Source organism: Felis catus, chromosome A2, assembly GCF_018350175.1.
Source record: "Felis catus isolate Fca126 chromosome A2, F.catus_Fca126_mat1.0, whole genome shotgun sequence".
Lineage (NCBI taxonomy): Eukaryota > Metazoa > Chordata > Mammalia > Carnivora > Felidae > Felis > Felis catus.
In genome coordinates this window covers 88,489,368-88,507,129 of record NC_058369.1, presented here as the reverse complement: position 1 = coordinate 88,507,129, position 17,762 = coordinate 88,489,368, and the positions used below count along the sequence as shown (strand labels likewise).

The window sequence follows — 17,762 nt, the reverse complement described above, 5'->3', positions numbered from 1 at the left end:
AAATGAAAGTAATCAGACTTTATAGTCTAAAGGTTTTTTTAGATCTCAAATTCAATAATTAATTAAGTAGATGGTTAGCCATTTCTTCTACAGATAATTAGACTCATATAGCACTGTGATCACTTTATATATAATAATCCGCTGCATGTATGTGGTTAGAACAGTACCTTGCATTCAAGTGTTACTTGTGATGATGATGGTGGTGGTGATGGTGGTGATGGTGGTGGTGGTGGTGGTAATGCCACCTTTGTACTTTAGGTGTAATTTCACTTTTTATGGACATTTTCCTATAATAGCCATATGGATTCCTAGAGTTTGTTTCTGTAATTAAGCATTTGAGGATACAACTTTTATGATTTGTTAACCTTTTGATTACTAATTCGATCCTACCTGCAGTATATGAAGGTATGTGCCAGATTTCAGCATTCCGTCTCGAAACATTTCATGCTTTTGCTATATTGGGCATGTTTTCTTACTAATTTGTGGTTTGATATTTCTTTGGGGTTACTTCCTCTCTTCATTTAAGACCGATATTCTTCTCTGTTTTCTTATTCTTTTCTTTTTTTCCATGTGAGATTCAAAGGAAAGTGATAGAGTAAAAGTGCCCTTTTCTCAGCTTGTTTTGTAGAAAATTATTCTGGAGGTAGCACTAGCATGGTTTGTTACTGTAAACCTACGGAGGAAGTTCTGTTAGAATATAATTATAATAATCAAAGGAAGAAATTATGAGGAAATGAATTATGACACTGACAATGAGGATGTAAGCAAAGGAAAATACACAAGAAATTATTGTAGCATTTAACAAAGTGGAGTGATGGATTGGACCAATGGATGATGAAGAGGCTCTGGGTTACACGATTGAGTGATACCTGCATCTAGTTTTAAACATACAGAAAGGTGATGATGTCAGTAATGGAATGAAGAAAAGGGAGTGAGTTCTGTTCAAGTCCTGCAAACTCTGACATGTTTGTACAATATCTACATAGAAGTATTTGGTAAGCCCTTGTTTGGTCTTCAGAGGGAAATCTGTCTTGGAAGATAGACATTTAAGACATGTCAAAATCCTGCTAGTGACCGAGAAATACCTGTAGAAAAGATTACCCATGGAGTTATTACTGTGTAAAAAAAGATGAAGTACAGGGAAAATAAGATAAAGATTTAAGAGACTCCCAACTAAGGTGAGTTATGTAATAGTAAGAAATAACCGAACTTCTTACATTTTTTTTCTCAATAATCTGTTCTTAGCATTCTCAAAGATTCTACCTTCTTAGAGATAGAATAGGGTAAGACCAAAAGAACCGGCCCCAGGTGTCAGATGGGAGTGGATATCTTGACTTTCTACCACATAGTCTGTGTGACCTAGGATATTTCCAATATCTGTCTGAGAAAAAAATGAGACTGAGAACTGTCACCTCATAATCTTGTTATAAAACTTTTAATGAATATACCTATAAGTCATTTAGCAGTTTTTGGCAATAGTAGGCAATTAAAACTGTACCTTATATTTTACCTTATTTCTGTCTCCTGATCATTATCATGTCCTGTGCATGGAATGCTCTGCCACACCTCATCCTGCTGGTCAAAGTCATATGTTACACATTTTTTTAAGGCCAGGATTAATCGCCAAGTTCTTTCTCCAATGAGTAACCACTTTTCCATGAGGCATTAATTTCTCCCTCCTGTTAACTTTCTTAGCTCTTATTATTCTTCATGCTGTTCATTTAGTTTTTGCTTCTTTGAGGGCATTTGTCTTTCCATCAAGATTTTATTACTCTTTATATTCCACATACTTCTTAGCCAATGCCTGTGTATTATACACAGTAAAGACTGGGTATGTGCTTGTTGAATTAGATTAGTCTGTAGGAAGTAACTCTCCATACATATGTTTCACATTGTAAAAAGTGAAAAACAGATTAATATCACAGATAGGCCTGCTCTTGAGTTTTACAAGCATATTTGAGGAAAAATACATTGTCTCTCACTGACAATATAGTTCATTGTGTGCCATCTAGAAGCTTAGAAACTGGGTTTGCGCTGGTAACGGACCTTTGCTTGTCTAAAACTCAAATGTGGGCACCTTGTACTTTGATTAGGGAGTCTCTCCAAGTCAACTACAAATAAGAAGCACCTGAGAAGAGAAGGGAGCGTCCTGCCATAAATTCAATGTGTTAGGAGATGTTAGAGATCAGACCCTTGGCAAATATAAATAAATAAGTTGGAAGAACTTGGAGAAATGTTCTAGGCAGAGGTGGGGGGATTGTGTTTTACAGAGTGTTGTGGCGTCTGGCATAGACTAGAGAAATTAGTTAATGTAAAAGTTACCATCGGACCAGGATGTAAAAATTGGATGCACATTTCAAGTATTTACTAGTAATGAAATTAGAAGATAGATTTTTCTAAGTATATTTGAACAATACATACCAAAGTTTGTGAACTGAGAGCATATACTCAGCATCACCAAATAAATAAAAGCATGTAGATACCCACTAACATTAGCTGTATCTATGTAATGACAGAATACACTGGCTAGAAATGCTGTGAGTAGAGTTCACCATTCACACAATTTATCTTAGAGAAGCAGTTGCCAAACATGTCTGTGGAAAGGTACTTCCCTTCTGTGTAATAGTCTTTAAAAATAAGTCCTTGGTGAAATAAAGTAGTAAAAATAAGGTGAATTTTTCTACAGTATAAATTTATCCGTATCCAAGGATTATCCTTTTTGTGTGCTGCTTCTTGCTCTTTTTATTAAATAAAATACCTCTTTTTTGTATGAAATGATATGACTGTCAATAGTACTTGTTTCTGTTATTTTTATAATGCAACAAAAAGTTGCCAACTTTTATTTTAGCTCCTATTTTGCTTTAGAAATAATTTAGTTTTTGAAATTTAAAAAATAATCTAGGAAGCACTGAAATACAGCATCTAAAACTTTGGACCTCAGTGAACCTTCCAGTATTTACAAATATCTGGATATAGTCATCATTTAGTCAAAATATTTGGCTTCCTATAGATCCAGCCTTTGACTACTTTAAATGGGATCTTTTTTCTGTGAAAGGACAAAGTTCAAGTCATAGAAAAAGGACATGAGGCTAAAGCCATGAATGAATACAGGCAATTAATTTGAATCCAGTAACTGATGGCATCCTATTACCTTTCATGCTATAAAACTTAGAGCATGGGGTAAGGAAAGAAGAGAGAAAAAGAGGAAGGAAGAGCAAGAGAATGAGAAACAATAATGGAAGTCAGAAATATAAAGAACAGAGTGGCTATTGTTTGATTTTGAAGGTCAGACAGTTCTTCATCCTGTTATAAAAATGTCTAGTTCTGGGCGGTCTTACATTCTAGAAATTTGTATTCATTTCATTGCCTTTTGAGAATCTGACCTGGTTATTGCAATACAATAATCTGTAGAAATCTATTTTTGTCCTAACGATAATCAGAACACCACAGGAACTATCCAGCTTTATTATGTAGAGGTCAGTAGTCATGTATGATTTTGATATAAATTTTCCCATCATTTTTTTTTCATTTCATACATTAAAATAAACATGAGAAGAACATCAGCTCGTAAAATAATTTTTCAGTATCTTAATCTACTGATAATTACTAACAATGTCTTTTTTTCTTTATTCAAATAAAGCTACGTAGATTATGATGAATTCAGGAAAAAAGGCAGATCTCAAAATTTGTAAATAAATAAGTAGAATGAAAATTAGAATTGACATGAGGGTTGCCTGTGTGTGGCTCAGTAAGTTGACTGACTGACTCTTGGTTTCAGGTCATGATCTCACAGTTTGTGAGATGGAGCCCTGTGTTGGGCTCTGCACTGACAGCCCCAAGCCTGCCTAGGATTACCTGCCTCCCTCTCTCTGCCCCTCCCCAGTCACTTGTGTGCTCTCTCTCAAAAATAAATAAACTTTCAAAGAAATAAAGATGCATTAGAAAAGATCATGGTTCTTCTCCCATAATTAGTTGGTGGGATCCTCTAATTAAAATACATCAAATATAGTTTCATTTCTTCTTTTGCTCATGTTATTACATTAAAAATAGATATATGGACTTTATATATATGTGTCCTGAATTTCATAAGACTGTTTTTTGGAATTATATCACAAGAGAATGTAATCTATGTAATTGAACACTCTGCTGCTTGAAATCATATGAAATGAACATCTATATATACTTAATGCTTACTGTCTCCATTATCTTATAATGGTGATAATAGTTAGCACTATTGAGCAAAAACTATTTACTCTTTGATTGGTATAGCTTCCATTTTGTCATTAAACAAATTGTAGACGCTAAGTCATTTTTGGAAGCTGAAATAAATAGAATGCTTATTTAATCACCTTTCGTATTTCAGAATAAAAAGTTCATTAAAGAGTGCTTGTTTGAAATGGCACTTTTGATTACAATTGTACATTGACTTCTCTTTATGGTTGCCACAACGTGTAGAGGTTGAAGCAATGTCTCAACCAGGAAAAAGCTGAATTACACCAGAAAGAATTAGTGTCTTTACATGCTTTGGTCTACCAGATTCATTATAGTCAAATTGATTCTGTAGAAATTTAGATTGTTCTCTAATGTTTGTTGCTATTTTCCTGGATGTGAACATAGGCAAGATATGAAAAGGTAGTGGAATATTAAACATTTCACATTTCTGAATACTTATTTTAGTTCCAATTCTAATTTATGTCACACTAAGAATTATAAAATAGAAGCTGAAAAGAAAGTCCTAAAATTCTGAAGGAGTAGAGTCAAAGTTGAAGTTATTTAATATCAGGTATAGCTGAATGTATCTACATATAGGAAAAAAATAACAAATTTAAAAAAGGAAAACAGAATATTAAAGAATATGAGATCTATCTAGATGTAGAGAAAACGTCTCTGATTTTAACCTAGGTATTTTTTTTCCCTGGAAAGTGTTGAGATAATCTAAGCAGTCTAGAATTTGCTGTGACTCAGTGTCATGAGAGTCTCAAAAAGACTCTTTTCTTGGTTGTAATGAAATATAAAAAGTCCTTGATAGAGAGGAACATCTAAAGAAATTGGAGCAAAAAGGAATGATTAGGCAAAATCAAGTATATTTGAAAGTGATGGAAAACACAGCTGCTAACCCATACTCCAGGAAAATATTGTCTCTTTGTTTAATGAAATGATCTAGCACTAACATATTTTTAAAGCGTAGTTTGTTTCCGTAGTGATGTCATACATAAACCACTAAAGACTTTTCTCTAAGTTGTCTGTACTGAGTAACCAATGATTCTCCCTGAACGAATTTACAAAATTCAACCTGTAATGTATTTTTTAATTAGGTGAGTATTTTCATTGTTTGTAATTATAATATAGACACTACATTTATTATTTAAAATTTAGGTTATAGAAATTGGCAAACCAAAAAAATATTTCACTGTTTTTAAAAGGACCTTTATATTTCATACTAATGTAAATCGAAAGTATATTGGTTTTCTTTATCCCTTTACAAAATGATAATGCTAATGAGTTATCATATTTGGTAAGATAGGTAGAAAAATATTTTTTTTCAGTCTGCTACATCTGGACCTTAATTTCCTACTTCTGGTCAAAAAGATTGAACATACTACTATTTCACCTCTACTTATACACATAGGTGATTGTGTACTTTACTATGCAAATTATTGTTCTAAGTATTTAACATGAATTACCTAATTTCACCTTCACAATAGCTCTTAGAAGATATATTATTAACCCCATCTTCCAAAATCTGAGGTCCAGGTAGCATAAGGAATTCATCCTAGTTTGCACAGCTAGTAAGTACTATGATGATACTTTGTGTTCTTACCTGTAACTGGATGACTCTGCGTTCTCTAGGTATAGAAGTTGTCTTCCCATAACTTTTTCCACTTGATGCTTAGACCTCCCTTATATAGTTCTGTGTGTTTCCAATTAAAATTCACCTTTGTGTCTCTTTAAGGACCCTCCTATTGGTTAATATTTATGTAATTGTCTTGGCTTAGACTTACCTGACTTTTCAGTTTGTCTAGCTCCCTGTAGTTTTGTTTCTCTTGTATTGGGGGGGGGGGGGATTATTATAGATTTTATAATTGGAAGGAATACTGAAGGGCACGTTCTCTATTTGATAATTATTATCTCTTTGAACAACCATTAAGTCAGTCATTGAACATGTCCAGTAATGTACCCTTGCCTTTTACAGTAGCCGTCCTCACACAGCTCAGGATGCCAGAAATTTCAGTCTTATATTCATTCTGTGTAACATTGAGTATTTGCAATAATTCGGAAAGTGGTGACAGGATGACATTTAAATTCAGATACCATGTAGTGAATTATGGTTTTTTTCTCTCTGGAAACTAATAGCTCTCATTTATTTCAGACGTCATTCATGTGAATGAAATTCTCAAATGGATTCCTTCCTTCCCTCCCTCCTTCCTTCCTCCCTTCCTGCCTTCCTTTTCTTTCCTTTCTTCCTTTATTTATTTTTTTTTAATGGGTGTGGAGGGTGGGAAAAGGCTAGCCCAGTATTACACTGTTTTTTCATGAATTAATTAGAAAATCACATTTTAATAATTTTAACAATTCTTATAATTTTGTGTAGTAGATGGATGGATAGATAAATCCATAGAAAAAATATATATTTGATTTAATATTTAAAGACCTGGTAATGTGGAAAAGAAACCATGTGAGTTGTGGGTAGTGAGCTATTAATTATAGATTTCCTGACTTGAGGGGATGTTAATTCTGGTAGATAAGTCATTTACATGAATGATTGACAGTGTGATACAAGTTATAGGAGTAATTTACAAAGAAATTATAAGAATTTCTTGGAGCTTGCACTTGAACTAGCTCTTACGGATGGATACTCTTTGTGGTGCCTGGGTGACTCAGTTGGTTAAGTGTCTGCTTTGGGCTCAAGTCATGATCTCACAGATTGTGGGTTCAAGCCCCATGTTGGCCTCTGTGCTGACGGCTCAGAGAGTGGTGTCTGCTTCGCTGTGTCTCCCCTCTCTCTGCCCCTCCCCTGCTTGTGCTCTATCAAAAATAGATAAACATTAAAAAAAAAAGAATGGATACCCTTGTCAAGGTGGTATATAGTTGTAGATGTCAAGAACAACGGCAGCAAAGACTAAAAAGTGGACAACTGCAGATACATTTTCCTGCAGGATCGAGGACGTGAGGGAGGAGTACTGGGTTGGGGTGTAAACTCAGATGGTCTTTAATGCTAAATTAAGGAGTTTGAACTTTATCCCCCACTGAAATAATATTTTTGGTTATAGGGAGAAGGCGGTAGGAGAAATATATACAGCAAGGAAACTTAGCGTAAAGCTAATGTATGGGGGACAGGACTGGGATAGAGGAAGGGTCTGTATTGCTGCTTTCTCTCCTTGGAAAACACATTCTGCATTTTGTGGGTGTTGATGAAAGGGTTCAACTATGTGTGCCCTGGACAAATCTGAATCATCGATTCAGTACACAGTTTTGGAGAATCTTCAGCGTTTCCATCCCATGGGGGGGGGGGGGGTTGTGGTGGTATATGTACATAATTTTGACTGAGGCTGATATGTAAAAAAAACAAAAACAAAAAAACCTCTTTGTTGATTATCAACAATTGCCTTTGTAATGCAAAGGTGGACTTATAATTAATGTTTTTATTTGAAAATATTTCTTCACTTAGGTATAGGTCTAAAAGTCAGGATTTGCCCCTTAGCAAAAGCAAATAGAAGAATGATAATAAACTGAAAAATTGAAGTCAGATAGTAAAATTCATATAACTTACGTTTTTATGAAAAGGTAACTTGACTTCTGTATATATGTCAGTCACAAAATATTACAAAAGATTTAGATGGTGGAGTTAATGATTTAATGGTCAAAAAGACATGTAAAAATTCCTTAGTAAAAAGAAGCCTCAAACAACCTGGGAGGTTCAACAGTGTTTCCCTCATACTGCCTCTGCTCTGTTGGCCTGCTTCGCTTTTCCTTTTAGATAATGATTTGGAACAAATGAAACCATTTAAAAAAACCTTTGTAAAATTAAAGACATTTTATATACAATACTGAGCATTTCATTTTATCATTACATGCACAGAGATTTCCTTGGATCAGTTGTGCAGAGGAGGTATTTCTGTTCCTTTCTTCTGAAGAAGTATATGGTATTGAGTATGAAATCAGCAAACTAATGAATATGACTTCCATTTCCATGAAATGTAAACAAACAAAAATGGCTCCTGTATATTTCTTAGTACCGTTAAGAACAACCACTGATTTGTAGCTACAGCAGGCCGTAGATTGCCATGTACCAATAGTCCATGCTCATGTAGGACCTCACATTAACACCCAATGTCTTGCTTTGTTACCTTGCAGAAATGTTGGAATCCAACAATGTGATCACTTTCAATGGCTTGGCCAACAGCTCCAGTTATCATACCTTCCTTTTGGATGAGGAACGGAGTAGGCTGTATGTTGGAGCGAAGGATCACATATTTTCATTCAACCTGGTTAATATCAAGGATTTTCAAAAGGTATCTTTATTCTAATGTATACACTGTAGTTTCTTTAAAACATCTCAAGCTATTTAACAGTGAATTCTCTAGCTATTTGATAGTGTTACAACTGGAAAAAAAACTGTTTAAATTAATAATTTTATTTTTTCAGATGCAAATAAAAATAATGCATTGATTTGATTATCACAAATCAATGGATGCAGTAAACCATAAAAATCATCAAGGACAAAACCATAGTATGTTAAATGATCATTTTAAGAAATACTGACTTAAGCTTATCCTTCCATAGTTATATCATTTTTCCTGTGTAAAACTAAACATCTGAACCATTATATTTATATATCATAATTGATGTCATTTACCGTGTGTGTGTATATGTATGTGTATGTATATATCGCTATATTGTCAGCAAATGCAGAGTTCATCAATCATTTTACACATGCCTAATCTGGTGTGTCACCTGTTTTTGTAAATAATGGTTATTGGAACACAGACACTCATACATTTACATACTGTCTATGTTTGCTTTCATTCAACAATGGCAGAATTGAATAGTTGTGATAGAGATCATCTGGCTCACAGAGCCTAAAATATTTACTATCTGGCCTTTCAAACAAAAAGTTTGCCAAACCCTCATCTAGAAGATCAGTTTTCAGTGTCAGATCTTTACAAATGTGGTCATTTAGACACTTGCAGTCTATCAGTTTTGTCCTTACTCTTTACCATGTTTTTGGCTTCTTTAATTAATAAACTATACAGTTTGGAAAATAAACATGGATTGAAAAATCAGTGCAAATTATGCTACTGAGTCCATATGCTGCACTCAAAGTCAATTATTTTTTCATAGTCAGTATTTCCAGTCATAATTCTCTGAGGAACAAAAATCTTTTATGTAGCGGCTTTTGTAGGAGTACTAGTATAACATATTTTTTTAGAGTACATATACATCAGTTTTTATGTATGTTAATTTTGCTTCTTATAGGACTTTAGAGAGTGGTGTTTCCTAAGCTTCTGATAAACTTTAACATATTGGACAATAAGTTTTGAAAAGTAATGAATTGTATTAAAAGCTTTTGTCCTGGTTGGAGAATATTGCTTTGAAGATCAAATGAAGATTAAATTCAAAGCTAATTCATATCTCTAATAGAGTATACCACTGGACCTAAGACTTTTACTTTCCTACTACCCAAACTCTGAAATTCTGACTTTACATAAAGATTTGATTCATTATGTATATCATACAAAACAGCAGCGATATACTTAGAGATTAATACACGGCATTTAAATGTCATTTGATATTTCTTTTTCTGATTTTTTCAATCTATTTGATTTCTAACACTTCTCAGATGATTGCAGTATTCCTAAGGTTATCTGTTGTCTAAGAAAACTAGTTATCCGTTTGTTTTTCTGAAATAACAAAAATATTTACCTTGGAGTCTTTTCTAAAGGTCATAAAATAAGCAGCTTTGTTTTGTTTAGTGAAAATAAGTCATCCTTTTTATCTAATGAGTGAAAAATCCAAGTTTAAGAAATATTTGGTATTTTAATAGTAGGAAATTATATAAGTTCAAGTTTTCAGTGTTCATAATAGTTTTATCATTTTGTAAAACTCATATATATAACATAAATATATATACATATATTTTTTATCCATAAACAATATATGAGTAACATCACACCTCAGAATATGTATTTAATGTATTTGGCATTTTTCTCTGAATAATGAAATAATAAAGATTCTTAGTTTATATACTCAGTGTGTTCTAAAATTGAAAAGGCTTAATTATTGTATGAGACAACCTGCTGTTTTATAGATGAGGAAAATCGCAGAGCCATTTGTATGCCCTTGATATAATCACAGTATCTTCTACCAACTAGACTTACAATAAATAGATACTGAAGTAATGAATTAATTCAAGTTAGGTGACTTGCCCAGTTTCATAGTGTTGTTATAGCTCCTGCTCTTGCATTTAAAATCATTATTCTAATGGGAGACATATTTCTAAGTCTAAAACATTCATTCCAAACATATTATTTAATTATACCACACTGTCCATAGGAGTAAATCTAGTTTACTTAAGAATTCACATGCATTTGTCTATTAATGTTCTTTATAATCTCTGTATGATGTTATTTAGCATTTTCTGAAGCATCTACTCTTGTAATAAACTTTATAAAGATCACTGTAGGATATCATAAATAATTCTTGAGGGACTTACAACATAATATTAAAGATAAGATTATGAGCATAAAGGTATATATTAGGCCAATCCTTATTAGAGATAACACATTCTCAGATTTGGAAGAACCATGAAAAGATTCTAGACCTTCATAAAAGCATGCTGTTTCTTTAAGGCACAAATGCTTATTTATAAAATTATGAGTGAGAGGGGCTGTCATGAATAGAACTATAGAAGCATGAAGAAAGGAAAGTGTAATACACATCATGAAACACTTTGAATATGAGCATAAGAAATTTAGGCATTGTTAATTGAGACTTTTTGAACAAAGAAGACAAAAATATCTACAGGTAAACAAATATAACCAAATAGTCAGGAATTTTTCTTTATGGAAGAGGATACTGTTAGAAATGACAATTAAATATGTTTATATTTTTTATATAAAGTAAATATATATATTTATTTCACTGACTTATAATTATGCCCATAAGTTGCTTTCCAGAATAGCATATTATATACCAAAATTTATTTTATTCATGCCAGATTTTTAAGCTATACTTATTTATTTAACTCTGGGAACTCTAGAAAGTTGAGAGTACACACTCCTCTAAGTATGAGAGAATTGAGCATAAATGTTATCAACATTATTTTTTATCAACATTTGACATAAGAGAAAAATGACAAAATGAGACCCATGCTATCTCACCACCAGCAGTCAAGAGCTAGGAAAGTATGAGAAAATGACTTGCCTTTTTCAGTTAAAAATCATGTTTTAATAATCTGTGAGTTTTGTGAAATGTAACCGGCAAGCTTAATGTGAAAGTCAGTAAATCTTAGCCCCATACTCTATATTATTGTCGTGTTTTAAATGAAATTTATATTTTATCTACCGGTATAAACTTTAAATAAGAATAGGGGCGCCTGGGTGGCGCATTCGGTTAAGCGTCCGACTTCAGCCAGGTCACGATCTCGCGGTCCATGAGTTCGAGCCCCGCGTCGGGCTCTGGGCTGATGGCTCAGAGCCTGGAGCCTGTTTCCGATTCTGTGTCTCCCTCTCTCTCTGCCCCTCCCCCGTTCATGCTCTGTCTCTCTCTGTCCCAAAAATAAATAAACGTTGAAAAAAAAATAAATAAGAATAGATCGCTTGGGCTTTCCATAGCCACAGTGAAGACAGAGCTGTGGAATGTATGGAACAGACTACCCAGCACCCGCTCTAGTAATTCAGAAGTCAGGGTAATGGGAATTTTAAGGACGTGCATTTATTGTGCTTAGATTTTTTTTTTTTTATTATGAGATTACTTTGTAAGATCCTTGTGGAACAAATCAAATGACAGTTCTAATTTACATATACAGATAAACATGAAAAGAAAAGCACATGAAAAAGAATACATAAATTAAAAGCTTCAGATGGTAAAAATGAATGTATAACCAAAAATTTTTAGGGCTTTTATAATTGTGACACAGAGCTGAAATGCATTTGTTATGCCATCATAGGTTATTTCGATATGTCCTAAATTCTTGCTTATGAATGTGTTATATTTTGTTTTTTGATTCCCTAGATTGAATATCATAGCCCTTGCACAAGTTTATGACCATTCATACTGAATTATCTAGGGGCTTGTTTATGTCCGTTTATATTGAATTATCTTGAGGCTTGTTTATAACCATTTATACTGAATTATCTTGAGGCTTGTTTATGACCATTTATACTGAATTATCTTGAGGATCCCAAAAAAGATGATCAGTCATTTTGAGACTAACACAGACATGAATGAGTGACTGCACCATGTCTGGATTTTTTTTTTTTTACTTATGACATTTTTTTTTCCTGCAATTAACTGTTACCAGATGAGAAAGATGAATTAAAGAAAAAAATTCAATTGTGTTGCCCCAATACAGATAGGATTCATTCGAATTGCCCTGAGGAACTGAACAATTTTATATTAAAATTTAGATGAGGATGTTTGTATTAATATTATAAAGAAAAATACATCCACCATCCCCTAAACCACCAATAATATCTTGGCCTGCTTACCACTGTCATTGTAATTATACAGTATAGAAACCTTTGGAATTTAGCATAAATGTTGTAAAAGAATGAAGGGGAAATATTAGGGATGAAAACAATTGTTTTTCAATTAGTTTAAGTTTTTCCCACAGTGGCAGAGTTTTTAGAGCTATCTATTTGGAAATTCATTTCCTTCTTTATCTCCAGAAAGTATATAATGCTACTCTTACCTACTTACTGTGCTTCCCCCCACCAAAAAAAAAAAAAAAAAAAAAAATTCCTTTCTAAAATGAGGTTTTCTTAACCCTATCAATTGCTCATTCTAGAGTGTCATGCTGAAATTTGAATTAGGGAAAAGGACCCAGAGCACCTCATGTTTAAATTCAATATGACTATTTTATAATAAAGACAGATTCTTTTAGAAAAATGTTAGACACTTTTTTATGTTTATTTCTATCTCCCTTCACGAGATTTTCACATCTTCTCAAAATGATCTTCCTCTCCCAACCTGACAGTTCTCTTCTCTGCACGCTGCTTAAATCTACTGACTACATAAATTCTGTGTTGCTCAACTTTTATAAACAGCAAAGTCTAATGGGTAGGCAGAGATTGAAGGATTTACATTCATACCAATTAATAGATGCTACTGCAGAGTTTAAGCTGAAACCATCCTACCACATAATGCTTTGTGGAACTTTCTTTAAGTTGCCCCACCTTAGTCTAACAGACTATAATGTTGGATCACTTAGAGAACTTAATTGGCGTAAAATTATGTTTTTTCTCTGCCCTTAGATTGTGTGGCCAGTATCTTTTACCAGAAGGGATGAATGCAAATGGGCTGGAAAAGATATCCTGGTAAGTATCAATCAGCTAAATTATCTTAGTAATTATGTAATTTATTATTCTGTCATCATTTTTGTTTAGTGTTGTATTAAGTAAACACTATACTTGTGAACCTAATCACTTTTTAGAAACAAAAAAGTATTTAATTTTGGATAGTGGCATTTTTATATAAAGAAGTGGGTAAAGGTAAAACATGCCTAAAGATTTACATGTATACAAAAGATAATTAACAAAATGCAATTTTGTAGCATATATACTTATATTCAGCAAGTCAACTTCTTTGTACAAATTTGTTTTCATATGTTAATTCTTCTTGAATTCCTTTTGGGTGATATGAAATTTTTCTGCCTCAGAGTCATGATTAAATTATCCCTTCTTCCTTCTTTGCATTCCGTTCTTTTTCTGTTTTCCTTTCCTTTCACCTTCCTTCCTTCCTTCCTTCCTTCCTTCCTTCCTTCCTTCCTTCCATCCATCCATCCATCCATCCATCCTTCCTCTGATTTCTTAAATTTTTTTTTTCAACGTTTTTTATTTTTATTTTTGGGACAGAGAGAGACAGAGCATGAACGGGGGAGGGGCAGAGAGAGAGGGAGACACAGAATCGGAAACAGGCTCCAGGCTCTGAGCCATCAACCCAGAGCCCGATGCGGGGCTCGAACTCACGGACCACGAGATCGTGATCTGGCTGAAGTCGGACGCTTAACCGACTGCGCCACCCAGGCGCCCCCCTCTGATTTCTTAAATATGGATTGAATAATGCCTAGGTAATAGGCATTGTCTTGACTAGGTAATAGGCATTGAACAAAAGAAGAATGGTAAGCAATCCAACAATGGTTTTACCTTTATCAAAAGGTGCATTCATTTTTTTCTGAGGCAAACTTTGTTAGTAAAATTAAGTGGGTCACTGTTTTGAGGTATAGCCAAGTATTTGCACAGATCATAAAAGGCAGTTATAGTCATTTAAATCAATAAAGTAAAATGAATTTCAGGATTTAAAACATATATAATTTAGGGGTGCCTGGGTGGCTCTGTTGGTTAAGTGTGCTACTTCGGCTCAGGTCATGATCTCACTGTTTATGAGTTCGAGCCCCGCGTCAGGCTGTGTGCTGACAGCTCAGATTCTGTGTCTCCCTCTCTCTTTGCCCCTCCCCTGCTCACACTCTGTCTCTCTCTAAAAAATAAACCATTAAATTTTTTTGAATTAAAAAAAACATATATGGTGTATTTTATTTTGTGTCTTATTTTTGGATGTCTAAAACACAAGAAAAATCCTATGTATTTTGTATACATATTGGCATTTAAAAGAAATTTATCTTAGGTGCTTAAAGACACACATTAACCTGCTTGTGTGTGTGTGTGTGTGTGTGTGTGTGTGTGTGTGTGTGTGTGTATGTATATGTATATATATATATTTGTAGATGGATAGATATGTAGATATTTTCAGGAGACAACCTGATTGATTGGTAGCAGCTGCCCACAAGATGACGCATATGTTTAGAATGATGTAGAGGTGGAGTCTGAATTCTTGGGGAAAGAATATCTCAATCTGGTAACAGTGTTGGCTACTGGTGAAGGAAGATAGATAAAAGAGGACAAAGCACAAGCTTTGATTAATTACATATTAGCAAACATGGCAAATTTCATCCTTGAAAATTTCACTTTAAATATAGTGATGATAAGTTACATTGCACCTTCATAGTAAACATTTTTTTGGCTATGTAAAAGTGGACCACAAAAACGTTCTGTCAAGGGACGCCTGGGTGGCTCAGTAGGTTAAATGCCTGACTTTGGCTCAGGTTATGATCTCATCATTTGTGAATTTGAGCCCCACGTCGGTCTCTTTGCTGACAGCTCAGAGCCTGGAATCTGCTTCACATTCTGTGTCTCCCTCTCTCTCTGCCCCTCCCCTGCTCATGCTCTGTCTCTCTTTCTCAAAAATAAATGAACATTAAAAAAAAGTGTGTTCTGTCAAATATTAAACTGTCCCAAGTTGATACTTATGTTAGGACTATTCGAAAGGAGTAAAGAGGAAAAAACAATGGTGTAGGAGTCCAGAGAAGTCAGGAATGTTATGTTGAAACCCCCAATGACTCATTGACTGTACTTATGCAAGTATTCTGATTTCTGGAGTGCTTTATTATTTTATCCATTAAATGAGACATTACATATTTTACAATTGGGAGAAACAAGTTTAAGAGTTTTTGTGAAAATTATTTAAAAGAAGAAAATACTTTGTAAGTCTAAAAACCCATAACTGAATACACAAGGCAAAAAAACCCATAACTGAATACACAAAAAATTATTAATGTTAAAATGCCATGCTTACCGTTAACAGATTATTTTGAAAGATTTCAATGTGATATTAACTAAGGATGGATAGAAGTAGAGATTTTACCAGTATGCACCTGTGACTTTTAAAAACAGACTCTTTCCATTTCTGTTGAAGTTTAACAAGTGAAGACATGAATACGTATAATTATTGAGAATCTTTCCTGTGTCAAGTACTATGATGATTTAAATGCTATTTTGTAAATGTAATTTTAATGACAACTTTATGAGGTGGATATCACTACTTCCATTTTCTTGATCAGAAAATACAGTGATTCAGAATATTCATTCAAAGCCTTTTCATCCATAATTTTAGAACATTTTGAGTACTATGCTAGAAGTTGAGATCAGAATGTCTGTGCTTCTGATGAAGTTTTTGGTGTCATGTGGCATATATGGATTTGAATTTGCCTGTTAACACACAGAAACAGTAAAGGACTAATAAATACTTTACCTATTCTGGTCGCATCAAGGGTGTGGACGTAATAACAACCAGCTCACAGCATTCCTGTAAGACTCAATCACAAGTGAAATTATTGCATAGGCTATAATGCATTGTACAAAATTTATATTAACTATTATTAGTGTTCCTGGTACATGTAATAGAGTTCTTAGGCAATTTCTTAGCAAAAACATTATTCATGAAATTAATTTGATCCTTTTTAAAGATCATGATCACTGTAGTGTTGCACTATTCTGAATTCAATTCAATTTTGAAATTGAAGATAATATGATACTTATCTGGCAAATTATCTGGATTTTATAATAAGCATTTATAATAAGCACTATAGGCAAGTACTGAGTGTATTTGATATAGTGATTGAATCAGCTTACTCATTTACTAAGATAGCACATAATCTTTAGTGTTTGTGGTTTCCAAAATTCACCTCACTGTATTTCCCTTATCTTTTATGGCTCTCCTCTCATCTACCCTTCCCTCCTCTTCTTCCTTCCCTCCCCTCCCACTTTGGTATACGTACTAAACACCAAGGGATTCTGGTGTTAACACAGATGCAGTTAGTTCAGCAGGTGCAATAAAGTCATGATCCGCATAGTGCCAATAAGGGTAACCCTAATTATGACCTCAGAGGTTTCCTCTCTAAGAAAGGCAACTTTATTTTATTTTCCAGGCTTATTGAAAATGCTGTGGTTTTCATAGAACTAAATTGAAAGGAACTAAGACATATAGAGTTTGCTAAGTAGGATACAAAGTATTAATTGCACGTGATCATTTCATAGCACTTTGTAATAAACATTCTGAAGACTTATAAGTCATACTCCATAAATTATGGTAGAGATAGGTTAATTATGTGTGCATCGAGATATTTAAATTTTTGAAGGTTTAGTGATATGGTAATATTAGCCATACTAATCTTTTTCAAAGTCAACTAATTAATGTAACATGATAAAGTGTTTCTGTTTTGGTTATTCCTTTATCTTCTGTTAAATTATAGCATTTCAATTCCAGCATATTTTGTTTTCTCTTTCTTAGCACTTATTTGATAAAATAAAAATGTAACAGTTTTCATATATTTTGGTTAAAAATGTATTTTTCCTCTAGTTGTCAACAACAATATATTCAAATAGAAAAATAGATTTCTTACTATTTTTCTGGTAACCCATCTTATTCCTTTAATAATGCTTTTCATTGACCTATTATTCAAAATATATTTTGTGCATTTCAAATATATTTTATTAAAATTTCTTTTCAGATAACCTCATTTATGTAACTTAATTTACATATATATTTCATTTAAATAAAATATGTGCCACTTATTCATTATTTTTGAACTTTAATATATAAATGCATTTTTCCATTTCTTCCCTAATACATGATTTTAGAAAAATAGCAATTAGTAGGCTTCCTGGATTTTTAACATTTTTCCCTGATAAACATAAAAAAATAGC

The 17,762-nt window shown here is 33.3% G+C and overlaps 1 protein-coding gene across 5 annotated transcripts in view; it reads left to right on the top strand.

Moving 5' to 3' along the window:
- The window catches only part of SEMA3A (semaphorin 3A), a 481,474-nt gene that overhangs the window by 303,775 nt on the left and 159,937 nt on the right, over positions 1-17,762 (top strand). For all 5 annotated transcript variants that reach the window (XM_045052318.1, XM_003982709.6, XM_019825395.3 and 2 more), the window contains 2 exons: positions 8,356-8,513; positions 13,476-13,538. In XM_045052318.1, coding sequence (XP_044908253.1) covers positions 8,356-8,513; positions 13,476-13,538 — 221 coding nt within the window. The remainder of the gene's footprint in view (positions 1-8,355; positions 8,514-13,475; positions 13,539-17,762) is intronic.